A 17,455-nucleotide genomic window follows, 5' to 3' on the forward strand; every position below is an offset into this window, starting at 1 on the left:
GGTTAACCGGGCCTGGAAGAAAGATGTGTCACGGAGACCAGGGACAGAAAGCCGCCCCCCCCCCGCATCCACCCCAGGGCTGAGAGGGCTGAGAGCCTCTGGAACCCACCAGGCCGGGCAGGATGGGAGCCAGCCACATGTGTCTGCCGTCACTGGTGTCGTTCACTTGGTCGATGAGCTTGTCGGGGGTCCGGACATCCCCACATACGCCCTCCAGAGAGTTGACGCTGTCGGGGAAGGCGGCGATATCTGTAGACGCCTCTAAGCTCTCATAACCCAAAGAAGAGTGCTCGGCACCGTGCACCGTGGGCCACTCTTGCGGCCTCCAGCCTCCATCACGCTGACGGCACGGCTCAGGGGATGCCAGGGCGGGCGCGCCTGGCGGGCAGAGCCGCCATCTGCTGCTCCGGGCAGCCAGAGGAGTGACAGCCAAATTAGACATGTTCTGGGGAAAATGAAAGCAAGGAGGCTGAGGGGAGTCGGGGTGAGAGTGGAGGCGTGGCCAGTATCAAGGAAAGGGGAGGAAAGCAGGCAGAGTGCAGGCTGAAAAAGACGGGTTTCATGGAAGTGCTGGAGGCAGGAATAAAAACTGTTGCTGTCTCTTTGGAGAGTGGAGGGCAGACTCTGAGGTTTTCCTTTGCGAGGGGATGGACGGGGTCATGGCTGGATTCTGCCTTGGCATGTGACCACCCAGAGACTGGAAGGATGTGGGGGGCGGAGCCTGACTCAGCTACTGCTACTCAACGGATGGGCATTAATGTGGATGGAGAGGACATGGTCCCAGCTCTGACTCTGCCATCCTGACCTGTGAGATATTGGGCAAGTCATGGGCTATCTCTGGGCTTGTTTCCTCATCTGTAAAATGGGAATAAACATCTCTATGTCCCAGAACTGATGAAGACTTATACATCTAAGGAATCACTAATAACGATCAAAACCACGAAGAATCACTTATCCCAGGTGAGGAGCATGGTGCCACCAGGGCAAAGCAGAAAAGGACGCAATCAGAACCCAGGGACCCCAAAGAGATGCAAGGGAGGCTTTCGGGTTTGACCTGCTCTGGTAGTTCCCTAACTGGTGCATCAGGGATCACAGATCAAGAGCCCAGAGGGGTCAGGCAGGTTGTATCAAAGGGAAGCAGGACAGCACAGTGGTCAAGAGCATGGTCTTTGGAGCCAGACTCCCAGCTCACTGGCTGTGTGACCTTGGGTAAGTTACTCAACCTCTCTGTGCCTCACTTCACAAGATTGTTGTGAGGGCAAGTGAGGTACATGGGACAAGCCCTGGCACCGACTGAGCCCTTGGTGAATATTAACACTATGTTTCTGGGGCCTGGGAGGTAACTGGAGGTAGAGGACTGGGATCAACCAGGTGAATGCGCTTGGGGAGAAAGGGCAGCAGACACTCAGGTCCAGCCATCGTCACTATGCAGGACTGTGGCCTCGCACTGCCAACTTCTCAAGAGAAGCTGAAGACTGGGTTGTCATCTGAAACCTCCTGATTTTTAAAAAGTATTAGCGACTAACTCAAACATTTAAAAACTCACTGGGCTAAGAGTTTGCTAATTCTGGTGTCGGTATTCTGTGAGCAAAGGGCTCCACGGTCAATAAATTCAGGACACACTGGGTTGAACACAGTAGAGCAGGTTTCTCCCTACAGGTCCTGTCAGAGCCTTTACAACCCCAAAGTGTCTGTGGTTCTCCGAGAGGGGGCTGCAGTTGGTAGCCTCTCCCAAATTCCCGAACCACAGGACTCTTTGTTTTATGGATGTCTTGGCAGGTGTGCCTGGAAGCTTCTCTCTGCTTTGCAAGGGTCACATCTGACTGTAAGTAGAGCCCAGTGGCATTTTTAATTTCCAGGTCTGGTTCCTACAGGGACATTTCTCTCTACATTCGAGGATTCTGCTTCTTCCCCCGACCCTCCCATGCTCCCTGCAGTCTGGGTGGAGCCCCCCTTCTGCCTAGAAAGGATACTGTTTTCCGACAGAGGGATTTTTTCTCCCTGTTCGTCATACAGCTCCAGGCCGGTAAGACCGATGTAATAGGGGTCACCCCAGCTGGTCAGGAGCTGAAACTGGAAAATGACTGCAACATGTTATTAAGGAAAAACAGGCTTAATTTTCTGGAGAACAGAGGAAAACAATTACAAAGATAAAAGGGACATGTATGTATATATATATATATATATATATATATATATATATATAAAATGTTTATAGAGATGAACGAGAGAAAAAAATGATTTCTTTTTCCTTTGAGACTGAAGTCAATCACAATGTATGTGGCACGAAATTTTCTTTAATTTAAACTGCATATGAATGTGTGTATGTGTGTTTTAAGAATTCAAAAGCTTTCTCCAGGCCCCAGGAGGTAGAAGGACAGGCAGGGAGGGTGTGCTCCAGGGAGCTGGCAGGGGGGACGCATCTGTCACAAACTCAGTATTTAGAGCTGAACAGTGACCAGGCCTCAAACTACCTCCTGCCTCAGTTTCCATGGTTGTAAAATGACACGAACAGAGTGCCTGTTCCCTGCTCCACCCGTTTCAAGTGTGCAGGGCGTGAACAGGGAGGGGTGATGCGGGAGCATCACAGCATTGGGGGGATGGGCCCTGGCAGGGTGACCGCCCCCCCACTCCCGCATTGCTGACTGCGCCTCACACAGACAACCAGGCATCTAGCCCTTCCTCAGCTCTGTCCCCCACTGGCTCCCAGCATCCCCAGGAGCAGGCAGGCCGGGAAGCCTGAGAAGTGGTAGGGTGGTCCCCAGGCGATAAAGCTGGAGGGAGAACAGGCTAGTGAGAGAGTCAGGCTGTCCGTGTTCACTAACCCGGTCCTACCCCTTCCCGGCTAGGTGGCCTGGCAAGTTAGTTAACCTCTCTGCGCCTCAGTTTTCTCAGCTGTGAAATGGGGATGCAGTACCCACCTCACGGGGCTAACACATGAGGTTCATACAGGCGACCTACTGCAAACAGTGCCGGGCGGCAGAAAGGGTCCAGCACATTTGAGCTATGATTCCTTCTCTCTTCACTTCCTCCCTGCCTGGTTCCAAGGAGAGACCCCAGCCCAGTCCCCGGGTCAGTTCCAGCTTCTCCGGCCCCTCCCAGCTACAGTCCTTGGTGCTGCCTCTTGAACCTCAGCCCACCAGGGGGGCGGGGCCTGGAACTCCTCGGTCCCAGCAGCACCCAGTGTCCCCAGGGACCCGGGAGCTCTCCCATCCTCCCCTTAGTTTCCCTGCATGGGCTCCAGCTGCCTTGGCTGTGGCCTGGCTGAAACCCAGGGCAGCAGCTGAGGCCCAGACCCCACGTCAGGGCCCTCGAGGAGGCCACAAGGGCCTCGCCCTCTCCCTGGGTTCTGGGCATAGACCCAGGGCCCGGGATGTGAGGCCGGTGGAGGAGGATACAGCCACAGGGCATCAGAGGCGCCTCATAGTCCATGCTCGCCCGCTCCAGGCTCTTTGTGTCCAGTCTGAAAAAACACAAAACAGCACCGGGAAGCAGAGGATTGCAGTGGCCCGAGTCGCTGGTCAGCTATCCCCCGGGGAGGCAGTGGGGGAAGGACAGACAAGCTTCTGGAGTTCCCATCTACTGGGGGAGGCTCGTCACCTTGGGTTTGACTCGCATTCCACAGAACGACCCTGGGAGGTGGGTACTCTCACATCCCTGTTGTGGGTGAGGAAACTGGAGCACAGGGAAGAGAAGTCACTTGCTCAAGGTCACACAGCTGGGAGGTGGCAGAAGTGGGATGTGACCTGAGGTTGTCTGGTTCCAGGGTCCACACTCTTAATCACCCCACCCAACTTTAGCCCCTTCATGAACAAGGTAAGTCCACACTGTTCTGAGAGCTGAGTGAGACCCACGATGGGCCAATGGGGTAGAGTGCTGGGAGGGGGCAGGCTACCCCAGGCAGTAATCAGGGAAGTGATGTCTGAGCTAAGGAGGAGGCAGCCATGGGAAGAGTCAGAGCCGAGCCTTCCAAGCCGAAGAGCACCCAGAACTAAGGCCCTGAGGTGGGACGGGGCTGGACAGTTGATGTTTGTCCCAGAAAGCAGCCAGACGGGCTGAAGTGTGGGGTGGGATGGGAGGCAGGCAGGGAGAGGAGGCAGGGAGGTGGGGAGAGCCCTGAAGTCTTTGCTTCATGACCTTGAGCAAGAGGCTTCACTCGCCTGGGCCTCAGTTCCCACATCTGTGAAATGGGCCTAACAATCCCTGCTTCAAAGGGTGGTTGGAAGGATTCCCTGAAGGATGACTACAAAGCATCTGGCTCACAGCAGGTACACGGGAGGGAGCCTCTCTCCTCCTCCAGACTCTCTCCCTGGTCCACGGCCAGTGCCCTCCAGCCCTGGCCTGGTTTTCTTCAGTTTCAAGGGCAGTGTTATAATTAAGTGACTATTCCCAGTATCTGGCCCAAGGAGTGATCCCAGCTACAGTGGAGGGAAACTCATTTTGTTTTGAGAGCTTGGCCTCTGGTACTTGGACATCAGGGGGGTTAAATGAATAAACTTAACGTGGCATTTACAGATTGTTATGAACTTAATGCAGCTGAGACGGCCCAAGCAATCCCAGTGAATCCATGAAATGTTAGGCTCTATTTTTCTCTTTGAATCTTTCTAAATCAGGAATACAGAAACAAGAGGAGGAAGGCCCTTCCCCGAATTGGCCAGCAGGCATTTCTGGAATCTAGGCAGGCTTGAGCCTCTCTTCCCAGCAGGAAGCACAACGAAGCATTTAAAATCTCAAGCACTCCAGACTGTGAGAGACCCAAACATCCCCAGACAAGGTGGGTACATCCCCCAGGCTTCCGGAGAGGCTTGGCTAAGCTTTAGAAAACAGCCAAGTTGAAAAGCAATGTGTTTGATCATCATTTCAAAACCCTTTAGGTACACATTTCAGAGCACGATGCAAAGCCAGCGCCCTTGGGCCGGGAGGGACCATTCATGTTGCCGCTCCCCTCACCTCTGGGCTGGTGGGGGCAGCGGGCAGGGTTGCAGGTAGTCCACAAAGAGGATTTCTTGAGCAAAATCGAAGTGGCAGTTGCCCGGCCCCTTCCGGATGAGGAAGCCCTCAGGAGGGGAGACGCACAGGCCATCCAGGGAGACGTGGACGATTTTAGCCTAGCAAACAACAGAAATAACAAGTCTGAAGAACAGGAGCCAGTGTGAGGAGGGTGGTGAGCGCTGACGTGGCTGGTGCTGCTGGCAGCTGGCATGTATGACTGGGGGCCTTCACAGAGCCCCCAGGCCCTTCTCCCAGGCCAGAACCACTTGGCCGGGGTCCCCTTTCCAGTGCCATCCCTACTCTGTGCTGGGCGCTGGACGTATAGCAGGGGAGCAGGCAGGTGAGGCCCCAGCCACAGTGGACACGTACAGACCTTCCCCGGTCTACTCAGCTGCAGTGGCCTGAGGAGGTATGACATGGTGGTCAAGGGCGTGGACTCAGCTGCTCTGAGATCCACCATGAGTAGTTGTGCAAGTTACTTGACCTCCCTGCCTCAATTTCCTCATCTGTTAAATGGGCTCAACGAGGAGCTGACTTATATAAAGTCTCCAGAACAGAACAGTGCCTTGCACAAAATACGCACTGCACCAGTGTTAGCCTGGACTGATCCTTCTCCAAACCCTGGCTCATACCTCACCTCCTCTCCTAGCACCTGCCCCTGCGACAGAAATGGGCCCCTTCCTGATATTCCTTCTCACAGCCCTTGGCTTGTCCTTTTAAGGGCATGTATTCCCTAGCTGTGTCGTCCATGGTTTCGGGGTCTCCCCTGATGGCACAGACCCCAGCTGGATTATCTCTACATCCGCCTCTGGGCATGGCACACAGTAGGAGCTTGCTGAATTGACTGGATCTGGGCCACCATGGTCCCCTGTTATAGGCCAGATTTTGCCAGCCGGATGGCCAGGATCTGCCAGTAAGTGTCAAAGCCTAATGGCAGGATCTGAGGTGGCTCAGCTCTGTCCCCCTGGGGAAGGACGGTGGTAGGGGAGCAGAGAGGGGGGCTAAGCCAGTACCCTCTCTGACTCCACATTTTGGATTCAGGGCTCCTTGGCACCTCACTCCACCTTCACGGTTAGCAGCCCAGCCAGCTGCTGACCAAACTGGTGGTGCTTCAGCCCGGAAGACACAGAGGGCTTCTCCGTGAGGAAAGAAAGGGGCCCTGTCCTGGGTCTCATGGATAACAATGTACCCTGGGGCTCTTCACCCTCCAGCATTTAGGCAGCCCCCGTAACTCAGTCAGTCAGTCAGTCACAGGGTGCATAAACCTAAAAGGTGTACAGGGGCTGGAAATGGCGACCCCAAAGCTGTCACTACACCTCCACTCTGCTTTCCTCAAGCCTAATTCCTGCCTGGGCCCCAGGGCTGGGCCTGTGACTCAGGCCTGGCCAAACAGAGAACTGTCACCCACTGGCCATGTGGATGCAAGAGCGACGTGACTCCTGGGGTTTTGCTGGCTTTACTCTGCTAGACTGGAGCATGCAGGACGCAAGCCCGGAGCTGCCAGGGTTGGCCTGGAGGAGAAAGCCACCTGAAGTGAAGCTGGCAACAGAGCAGAGCAGAGGTCCAGGAAGTCCCTGTCCCTCTTCTAGGGCCACCACCACCTCCTGGGAGCATCTCTGACTTCCCCAGACCCTGGCTCATTGCCTCAGAAGGGGCTTTTATTATCACCTCCCTCTTATGGCTAGGGAAACTAGAGTTCCGAGAGGCTAAGCAATTTGCCCAAGGACACACTGGAGGGGTGTGAAGCTCACCTCCTGGAGTGCCAGGCCTGGCTCTAACCTCATGCCAGGGGCTCAGAGCCAGCGTGCCCAGTGGTGCCTTGTGGGATAGGCATCTGATGCACTTCCCTGGGGAGGGAGGGGCCAGAGTTCCCATTACTCTGCGCCCTGGGGTCGCCCTCTCAGATGGCGCTCATCCCCGCTCCCATGGTGGCCATTCATCACTGGCACCAAGTCTGGTGGGGGCCAGACCTGGGAAGCAGGGCCTCTGGGCCCAACGTTTCCAGGCGGTAAATCCAGGTCGTGGAAGCTCAACTGGAAAGAGGGATTCACTCAAGGGAAGGGAAAGGCCCAGAGGCACGAGTTGAGGCAAAAGAATGTTTCTTGAACGCCAATATAGCTGACATTTTATTCGCGCTCGACCCAAGAGCACGCTTACAAAGACACCAGGGCGGCCTGGGCAGGGTTTGTAAACTGCACACTCAGGGGAGCCAATGCTCCTGAAGGCAAGCGCTGGGGGGCTGGGGGCTGCTCACTCCGCTGTGATAAACCACCACAGTCTTAAGTCCCTGGACGTATTGAGGACCCAGACCTGGGCTCACAGCATCCTCACAGGCCGGGTCCTGGCTTTGTCAACTTCCGTGGGCCATAGGCAGGTATCCTCCTCCTCCTTTTACAGATGAGGAAACTGAGGTCCAGGGAAGGCGGGCCACGTGCCAAAGGTCACACAGCTGGTAAGGGTCAGAGAGGGGGATTCAGACGCAGAGCCTTGTGCATTTAGGGCCCTAACTGCATTGCTATCATTTAGGTGACCTTGTCATCATCACTTCCATGTAGCGGGAGGGGACAAATGTCTCATGGTTCATGGTCAGAAAAGCCCATGAAAGGGAGCGCTTCTTTTTTTTTGCGGTACGCGGGCCTCTCACTGTTGCGGCCTCTCCCGTTGCGGAGCACAGGCTCCGGATGTACAGGCCCAGCGCCATGGCTCACGGGCCCAGCCGCTCCGCGGCATGTGGGATCTTCCCGGACCGGGGCACGAACCCGCGTCCCCTGCATCGGCAGGTGGACTCTCAACCACTGCGCCACCAGGGAAGCCCCAAGGGGGCACTTCTGATGCTCTTTTCCACATGTCAACAGAGGCCCCTGCTTTTTCACACCCAGAAGGAGAAGAAAAGAGTGTAGGCTCCAAGCTCAGCAGACGTTGACTGGACCTCTAGCTGTGTGACCTGAGACGAGTGACTGGACCTCTCTGAACCTCAGTTTTCAATACCCTGAAAGATGGGGGTAATAACACCTGCCTCCCAGAGGCTGGGACGCGGGTCCAATGAAATGACAAAGGCGTGAGAAGCCCTCAGCCCGGGCCTGGCCGCCAAAGCACTCAGTGAACAGCAGGGCTGCAGCCGACCACTGTGAGTTGCGGGCTGGGCCTGCTGAGGACCCTGAACCCCCAGAAGAGACAAGGTGCTGCAGTTCTCCGAGTCAGCCCCGGGCCCTTTAGCCTGCGTTTGCTGTTTGCAGAAGGAAACAGCAGCAGCTCTCTCTCCCTGGCTGTAACCTCCCCCAGCTTCATTTGGAAAGTTCTGGAGGATTTATGCTCCTCTCTGCAGCCACGCCAGCCATTCATCAAGGTGCTGTTTCCCTGACAGTGGACTGAGCGCGGCTGCCGTTGCCCGGCTTACCCCTCGATCGGTGTCCTCGGGAGATTTATTGTAGTTCCAGAAGCGCAGGCCTGCGATGCTTTCGGCTCTGTCGAAGTGGATCGTGACCACGTGGTCCAGCCCCGGCAAGAAGGGAATCAGCCACATATGCTCATCCTCCATCGTGATGTTGGCTCCATCGATTAACCTGCACTCAGCGGGGAAGGAACGGAGAGATGGGGGCAGCCCGGTCTGCTGGGAGAACTCACAGTGTAGGGCCTACACCCACTCCCCTCCCCATGGCAGCCCCTGCCTGGCAGGAGCCTGGCTGGATCCGGCTCATTACCGGCAGGTGAGACTAATTAAAGCAACAGTGAGGAGCCATCTCTCATCTGTGAAGTTAGACAAAATAGGAAAACAAGGGGAAAAATAACAGTCTGTGCTGTTAAAGGTACAGTGAAGCAATCATCAAGGGTTTTAAAACGGGGATGCGGGTGTGTGCTATTTTTTAGGACCCTTTAACCCAGCGATCCCATTTCTAGAATTTATTCCCCCTAAGAAAAATTTATTCAACATGTCAAAAAGCTACCTGCACCAAGATACTACTTACATTAGCAACAAACAAGCAAACCCTAAAAGGTCTCAAAATAGGGAAAAGTTCAGTAAATCTGTACGGTAGTTAAAATGATAATCACAAGGATGATGCAGTAATGGGGAAAGGCGGGGGCACTGATTTTAATGCTGTAAAATGAGGACAAGGACCAGGGGAGATTACGCAAAAGTGAAAGATATATTTCTGTCAGAGGGGATGGGGGGTGACTATTTCTATTTCCCCAAATTTCTGTAAAGTGATGTATTGACTCCATGGTACATTTTGAAAGAATTCTATTCCTTCTTTCTTTCTTGCTTGCTTTCTTTTTTTTTTGGCGGTATGTGGGCCTCTCACTGTTGTGGCCTCTCCCGTTGTGGAGCACAGGCTCCGGATGCGATGCGTTCTATTTCCCCAAATTTCTGTAAAGTGATGTATTGACTCCATGGTACATTTTGAAAGAATTCTATTCCTTCTTTCTTTCTTGCTTGCTTTCTTTTTTTTTTGGCGGTATGTGGGCCTCTCACTGTTGTGGCCTCTCCCGTTGTGGAGCACAGGCTCCGGATGCGCAGGCTCAGCGGCTATGGCTCACGGGCCCAGCCGCTCCGCGGCACGTGGGATCTTCTCAGACCGGGGCACAAACCTGCGTCCCCTGCATTGGCAGGCAGACTCTCAACCACTGCGCCACCAGGGAAGCCCTATTCCTTCTTTCTTGTGCTGGGGGAGAAAGATACTAAAGCACCAGGGGTAACTTGGCAGCTCCTGGCGTGGGACAAGTACAAGAAGGGGCAGGTGCCTCCTGGGGGGAGATGGTCTGGCCTGTAGTCACCCAGCCTGGATATCCCAGGGCAGCCTGCCACCGCTGGGAGGGAGCCCCCAGCACCCTCATGTTCTAAAAGAGCTTGTCACCACACTGCAGTCCCATCCTGGCCAGTTTCTGGTTCTCCTGCTTGGGACATCCTGTCTCATCCTTCCCAACTCTTCCCAGCACACCCCAGCCCAGAACCCAGGCCTGATCTCACTACCACTGAGAGACCTGGCCCTGGAGATAGGGGCCCAACTCTCAGCCTTTTGGGCGACCCCTTCCCCTCACCCTCCCATTTTCCTGGTGACCTTGAAGCTGCTGCCCTGGGAGGGACACAGGCTGCTGCCACATTTCCTGGATTTATTTTTTTTTAAACATTCTATTTATTTATTTTGGTGGTGCAGCATGTGGGATCTTAGTTTCCAGACCAGGGATTGAATCCATGCCCCCTGCATAGGGAGCATGGATTCTTAATCACTGGACTGCCAGGGAAGGCCCCACGTTTCCTAGATTTTAAAATAAACTTTATGTTTTTCCTCTTACATTTTGAAGTTTTGGACTTGGAATAAGTCTTACAATCGAAGTGTTCATCCAAGGAGGTAATGTTTCTTTTTTTCTCTAAAAGGCTATTATTAAATTGATGGATGGTGTGTCTTACAATTGCTGGCATCTTAGAACTGAGGAAATGCAGCAATTTAACCCTGGGGTGTTTGTGGAATTAAGCTGACTGAGGTCTAAAGCTAGAGAACCTTCTATTTCCTTCCAAAAGCAATTACCTCTCTGTCCTAGATATGGTGCCACCTCCAAAGCAAAACTACTGCCCAATTCTGAGAGTGGCGAGAACCGATGAAGCGTTTATAGCTGACAGTGAAGGGAGGTCCCTACAGATACCCTCAAGAATATCTAAATTATACTTCCTAGCTCTGTCCACAAAAAAAGCCTAGAAACAAGGATTGACCCAGTAGCAACGAGCATCCCTAGTGGCTAGATTATGGTCTCTAAACGCCATTTCCCACTAGAAGGAACCTGGGCTTCTTGGAAAAATAGCTGATTCCATGCCTGGGACAATACACATAAGAGAGGAACCTGGACTACCTTGTCACATCAGAAAGCAAGGCAGCTATCAGAGACTACTATTTTACAAAAGGATTTGGGAGGTCCCAATGTCCAAAGAGGGATCAGTTTGAGCATCGATAGGATAAAAACCATAATAGATTGAAACCCTTCAAACACAGTAGGTTTAAATCCATGAGTTTATGGTAGTCAAAAGCAAACAAATGTTTTAAAGGGTGCTAGAGAAACAATTTGCTCTTTTGAAAACTGAAAAATAAAGGGAAAGAATCAAACATTTAGGTTGTCTTTCCTGTTTGAATTGGACCTCAAAGTAACCAAATAATTGAGGGAAATTTTCCCTTTATTGACAAAAAAAGAGTGATAGGATCAGTGTATCACTGTTTCACAACCCCCAATAGAGGAACAGATCTAACCACTAAGTATTGGCTGCCAACATCACAGAAAGCCTGGCAACCAGATATTCCATGAGTCCTGAAGGGAATACACAGTGACATCCACGCCCTGATGGTTATGTCTTGCCCTAATGGTCAAACCTCAATCTGATCAGACCTCTAGATCTGGTGAACAATTTACAAGAAATGCAGGGACCTGAAGAACAGGCTAGACGATACCATAGCGATGCAGCCAGTAAAATCCAGACTCAACAGGGCGAAAACCCTGGTTTCTTCAACAGATAATTTATAAGGAAAAAAAGAAGAAAGATGGAAGGGAACCTAGAGATTATGATAGGCTTAAGAGACATATCAACCTACAAAGGAACTTACTTACAAAACAGAAATAGACTCACAGTCATAGAAAACAAACATAGAAAACAAACTTATGGTTACCAAAGTGAAAAAAGGCGGGGGAGGGATAAATTATGAGTTTGGGATTAAAATATACACACTACTATATATAAAATAGACAACCAACAAGGACCCACTGTGTAGCACAGGGGACTCTACTCAATATTTTGTAATAACTTGTAATGGAAAAGAATCTTAAAAAGGAATATGAATATATAGATATATATATCTGGATCACTTTGCTGCTAAACTAACACAACATTGTAAATCAACTATATGTCAATAAAAATTTAAAAATAAATAAATAAAATTTTAAAATTAAAAAAAAAATTATTTTTTGGCCGTGCCACTCGGTTTGTGGGATCCCAGTTCCCCGACCAGGGATCAAACCCGGGCCCTCTGCAGTGGAATTGTGGAGTCCTAACCACTGGACTGCCAGGGAATTCCCCCCAATTTTTTTTAAAACGAGGCATAACAACCAATCACAATGTATGGGCCTTACCTGGATGTCAATTCAAGGAACAAACTGTTATAAAAGGGGGAAAAAGATGGTCAGGGAAATAGAAACATGCTGGATAGCTAGTAACTTAAGAAATGACTGCTAATTATTTAGCTGGAATAATGGTACTCAGATTATGTTTAAGTCCTTATTGTTTAGAGCTACATACTGAAATATGTAGAGATGAAATACTGTCAGACCTGGGATTTGCTGCAACACAATCTGTGTAGAGGGTGGGTGTGGATGCACAAGCAGGGCCAGCCGTGAGCTGATCACCTTTACAATCGGCAGCGGGGACCACAGTGTGCAGGGGTGTGACTCGCCAAGATGGCCCGTGAGCAGGCAATGACAGCAGGCTGTGAGGGCTGCGGCTAAGGGGCACCTTAGAGGAAAGCAGGTAGGAGTCTGCCACGGACCCCACACACGCTCTGGGCCAGGGACGGGGCTCAGCTGTGATGTGGCAATCCCCCTCCTGCCCTCCAGCCATGGGAATTATTGTCCCCATCCTACTGATAAGGAAACTGAGGCATAACTTAGTGGTTAAATGTATGGGTGTTGGTCTCCCATGGACCCGTGTTCAAATCATGACTCTGCCACTCAACTAGTGTGGGTGACAATTTTAACCTCTCTGTACCTCAGTTTCTTCATCTGTAGAGTGGGGGCCTCTTTGGGCTGTTTGAGGTTTAAATGAATGAATATCTGCAACCTGCAACCTGCTTAGCATGGTCCAGTGTCTAGCATTTAATAAATGCTCAAAAAATGGCAGTTCTAATTTCTGTTATTATTATTATTATCATGACTATTATTATTGGAGAGGTTAAGAAACTAGCTGGTAAGAGGCAGAGACAGGATTTGAACTCTCATCCCTCTGACTCCCCTAGACTCTTCTTGTTTGCACCTCCAGGCAGGGCCTAAGCCTGACAGCTGTCCTGATTCAGGGGGGCCGAGTGCCAGACTGCAGGCTCTGGGGCCCCACGGATCAGTGCTATATTCAGGCTTGTGTTCTCTTACAGACTTGACCCAACCTGGGCTTATGAATCTGACAAATGCAGAGGAAAGTGCAGCTGTAGACACCTGTGGAGACTTCCTCAGCCATCACCTCTGACCTCAGGGAGGGGAAAGCTTTCAGCCCCCGAGAGGTGGGGTCCCTCATGCCTAAACACTGAGCTAAAGGCTTACCAAGCAGCCACCATGTGCGAGGCCCATGCTAAGCACCGTGAAGAAAACACAAAGCACACCTGGGTCCGGAAGCAGGAGAGCCTGGCTTCCAATCCTGCCTACCTCTTCCAGTTGCGTGGCCCTTTCCTGGGCCTCAGTTTCCCTTGAGTATAAAATGGGCAGACCCCAGACCTCACAGGGTGGCTGGGAGAAGGTGGAATAGGAGATGCCGCTTGATGGTTGAGTCTGAAACCTACGATACAGATCAGGTCCCCGAACCCCTGCTGTCATGAGCCTTGCTTGCGCTTCTTGCAGACACTCACTTGTCCAGGGTCCGGGAGTCACTGGTGTACTCAGGGAGGTCATTTAAGTCTCTGGGGTAGGCAGAGATCTGGTGCAGGTTGATGGGCAGTGCCTGGCCGTCCTTGCCCACCACTTCCAGGCCTGTGAGCCCCAGGTAATGCAGGTCTCCCCAGGAGGCGGTGAAATTCAGCTGGAGGCCTGCAGCAGGAAGAAAAGTGTCCCGTGAACATCAGAGGTTCCAGAGGAGGTACCCAAGATGGAGAGAGGAAGAGGAGTGATCTTCAGCCTCTGCATTCTACCAACTGGAAAAAGCCCAAACTTCAAAGAAAGGGCCTTCAGGGTGGGCTCTGCACCTTTCCTCTCGGTGGCCCTTGGACCTGGGTCAGTTGATGCTTAGGAAATGTCTGCAGGATGAGTGCGCCGGTGTGGTTTAAACGTGCACACAGCCCTGGGTCTTTTCTCCACTTATCCATCACGTTGCCCACCCCATGCTTAACACCTTAGCGTGGCTTCCCATGCTCTTGGCCAGCAGGCTTCGTCATCTGGCTTCTGCCTACTTCTTGAACCTCACCTTGCACCCAAAATCCCTTGCTCCACTCAGACTGTCTTTCAGTCCCGCATATTCACATTCCCCTCTCCCACCACAGGGCCTTTGCACATGCTGTTCTCTCCCTCCTGAACTCACATGGCCTAGGCTAACTTGTGCTCATCCTTCAGATCCCAGCTACTTCCTCAGGGAAGCCCTCCCAACTCCTTTGACCACATCAAGCCTCCACTCACAGCCTGCCATGTTACTGTGAACTTCTCCTTACATGCTCTGGTCACCAGTGTGATCTTGTGATCATTTGGTAAATACCCATCTGCCCTGAGGGCAGAAATCCCATCTGTTTTGCTAGCTCATTGTGCCCCCAGAGCTTGGCAAAGTACCTGCCACACAGTAGGAGCTCAGTACTTGTGGAATGATTAAACAAGTAACTAAATAGAGGAGGCTGCAGCAGTGAGCCTCAGCGTCAGAAATGGACATTTTATGCAAATTGGCCACTGTCATGAGGATTCAAGGTAAAGGATTCAAGGTAAAGGAAGTGACCCCTGGTGACACTCCCATGCTTTTGCCCTTGTTCCACCCCTTCTCCATCAGGGAGCATTTAGGAGTGAACTTCTGGGCAAAACTGCCCAGGCGAGTCATTCATTTGCCCAGAAAGTGCAAAGCCGATGAATCTCTATCCAATATCTGGCTGGAGTTTTTCCTTCCTTAATGGTCTCCCGTTACAGCAGGACCAGGACCAAGCCCCATGAACTCTTCCACCCTTGGAGAACTGGGGCCCTACTTTAACACTCTTCTGGGTGGCTGTGTTCCAAAGAGTCACACTTGTTGCAACTTTCACAGAATGCCAGCACCGTAGCACTGGAAGAAGGAAGCCTGGATTCACGTAGCTCCACCCATTTCAGCTCAGGCAGGTTGCAGATGCCCTTGTGGCTGGAAGGGAGGCCAAGCCACGTGACCTCCCTGGAGAGTGGCTTCCTCTCCTACGCCCCTGTCGTTTCCATCATACATTTTGTAACTTGGTCTCAGATCCCTCTGCCCTCCGCGGTGCCAAGGTAACTCTGAGCATCTTGGGGGCACATGAAACAGATGTGTGGCCAGCGTGGTCCTGGGCACATCATAGCTTCTCACAGCACCAGAAGCCTGCAAGATGGCCACAAATTCCTCCCACCAAGTCCTTGCCTCTTTGTAATGTGATTTTGCTGCTTCTCCCAACCAGAAGTGGAGTCTATTTCTTCACTTCCTGAATCTGGGCCATGTGATTTGCTTCAATGGGACAGAAGCAAAAGCGAAGCTCGCAGAGGCTGTAAAGCACATGTATACAGGGGTTTGGCCTCTCTTTCCACATCTGGAGTCTTGCCATGTGAAGGAGCCAGGCTAGCCTCCCAATTGCAGGCCATGTGGGTGAAGACATCTTAGGTCATTCAGCTGCCAGCCCATCTGCCAGCTGACTAGACACGTGAGCAGGGCCAGCAGAGGCCAGCCTGGCTCAGATGCAAAGGAATGCCCAGCCAAGCCACTGAATTATGATAAATCACAATTAATGGTGGTTATATTAAGCTGCTAAATTTGGGGCTGGCTTGTTTCACAGCAGAAGCTAACTGATGCATTCCTTCTCATGATGAGTCTATGTTTAATTGTCATCTCCTCAGAGAGGCCCTGCCAGCCACCTGAACTCAAATAGCACCCTCTCCCATCACTCTCAAAACCCTTCCTCTGCTTTATTTTTTGTCACCTGACAAGATGTTCTACATTGATTTGCTTATTTGTTTTCATCAGTCTTTCCCACTAAGATGGAAGCTCCCTGAGGGCAGGGGCTCTGTTAGCTGTGTTCACTGTTGTTATCTCCAGAGCCTAGAATAGTGCCTGAAAACAGATGGTCAATTAAGGCTTTTTTTAAAAAAATTAATGATTGATTGAAGAGTATGTGTTTAGTAGATACGTGTAGGTAAATGAATCAAAATACAATCATTTGAGTTTCACCAAAATCACAGTAAATGGTAAACATATTGCCACTGGGGTACCAAGCCCTGTTCTTGGCACTGGAGATTTAGGGGTAAACACATAGCAAAATCCCTCTAAGAACTTGCACTGCAGTGAAGACAGACAATGAACACACATCAGAAAAATAATCTGATAGTTCCATAGAGTGATGAATACCATGAAAAAGATGAAAGAGATAAGACAGGGACTAACTAAGCAGGAATAGGGATGGTCACGGAGGGCCTTTCTGAGGAGGTGACATTTGAGCTGAGACCTGGGCGATAAGAAGGAGGCCGCCATTCTGTAACATTTCTGGAAGAACATTCTAGGCTGAGAGGGCAGGAAGGGCAAAGGCCCTGGGATGGGAACATATTTGATCTGTGGTTGGAACCAAGTGACTGACGTAGAAGATGGAGGAAAATGAGATCAGAAGGTTAGGTGGAGGCTAGATCATGTCATGAAGTCTGGATTTTCTTCTCTGCAGTGGGCAGCTAGGGAGGCTTAGATGTGGAAGCCGAGAAGTGACATGATCGGACCCGTGTCTTGGAAAGCGCACTGGGGTTGGACTCCATAGGGAGGCCAGGGAAGAGGCTGTTGTGATACCTGTGGCCGGGACAAAGGCGGTAGTGGTGAAAATGGGGGCAAAGTGGACAGATTCAGGATCTGTTTTGGAGACAGCATTGACAGGGCTCTCAATGGCCTGTATGGAATTAACAAACAGAGAAAATGTTTCTGACCCAAGGGACAGAGTAGCTGTGGGTACCATTCCTGAGATGGAGAAGGCCTGGAGGTGGAGGAGGCAGTGGATTTAGATCAGGGGGATCCCTGTGAGGGAGAAATGCCACCTCCCCCTCTAAACAAGAGGCAGCACCCCAGACTCTTCCAAGCCTGCCACCCCTTTGTTTGCCTGGCAAGATGCACTGTGATGCCATCTAATCTAGGGCTGCTCTGAAAGTGATTACTCTCCTTTTTGAGCTAATATCTGTGTTCCATATTCATTTTCCTCTGGTGTATCAATTAGTATTTATATAAATGGAAATTAATTTTGTTATTTCTCTCCCATGTTTCAACTCTCTCAGCTCCTTTCCTATTCATCACCGCTGATATTTGCAAAACTTCCAAAATTAGTGTCATCTGCAAATTAGCAAGTCATATATCCCAGTTCAAAACATTCATAGGATTGGCCGTATTTACCAACACCAACGCATCCCCCCTGGGGGATGCTCGCTTCATTTGCACAGGCTGGGAAAGTAGGGTTAGGATTTGGGATACAATGAGGAAAAAGCCAAAGGTTCAGAGAGGAGAGATTCGGAAATCACAGGCCACAAAACGGGCAGAGGGTCCTTGATCAGGAGGTTCTTCTGCCTT

At 51.3% G+C, this 17,455-nt stretch overlaps 1 protein-coding gene across 1 annotated transcript in view; it reads right to left on the reverse strand.

Moving 5' to 3' along the window:
• Positions 1–17,455, reverse strand: part of KATNIP (katanin interacting protein) — a 155,688-nt gene that overhangs the window by 3,804 nt on the left and 134,429 nt on the right. The window contains exons 18-23 of the mRNA XM_007452838.1: positions 13,581–13,758; positions 8,390–8,555; positions 4,951–5,108; positions 3,399–3,463; positions 1,974–2,084; positions 110–249 (exon numbers count right to left, since the gene is read on the reverse strand). Of these exons, the coding sequence (XP_007452900.1) occupies positions 110–249; positions 1,974–2,084; positions 3,399–3,463; positions 4,951–5,108; positions 8,390–8,555; positions 13,581–13,758 (818 nt within the window). The remainder of the gene's footprint in view (positions 1–109; positions 250–1,973; positions 2,085–3,398; positions 3,464–4,950; positions 5,109–8,389; positions 8,556–13,580; positions 13,759–17,455) is intronic.

This window comes from Lipotes vexillifer, unplaced genomic scaffold, assembly GCF_000442215.2.
Source record: "Lipotes vexillifer unplaced genomic scaffold, Lipotes_vexillifer_v1.1 scaffold426, whole genome shotgun sequence".
Classification (NCBI taxonomy): domain Eukaryota; kingdom Metazoa; phylum Chordata; class Mammalia; order Artiodactyla; family Lipotidae; genus Lipotes; species Lipotes vexillifer.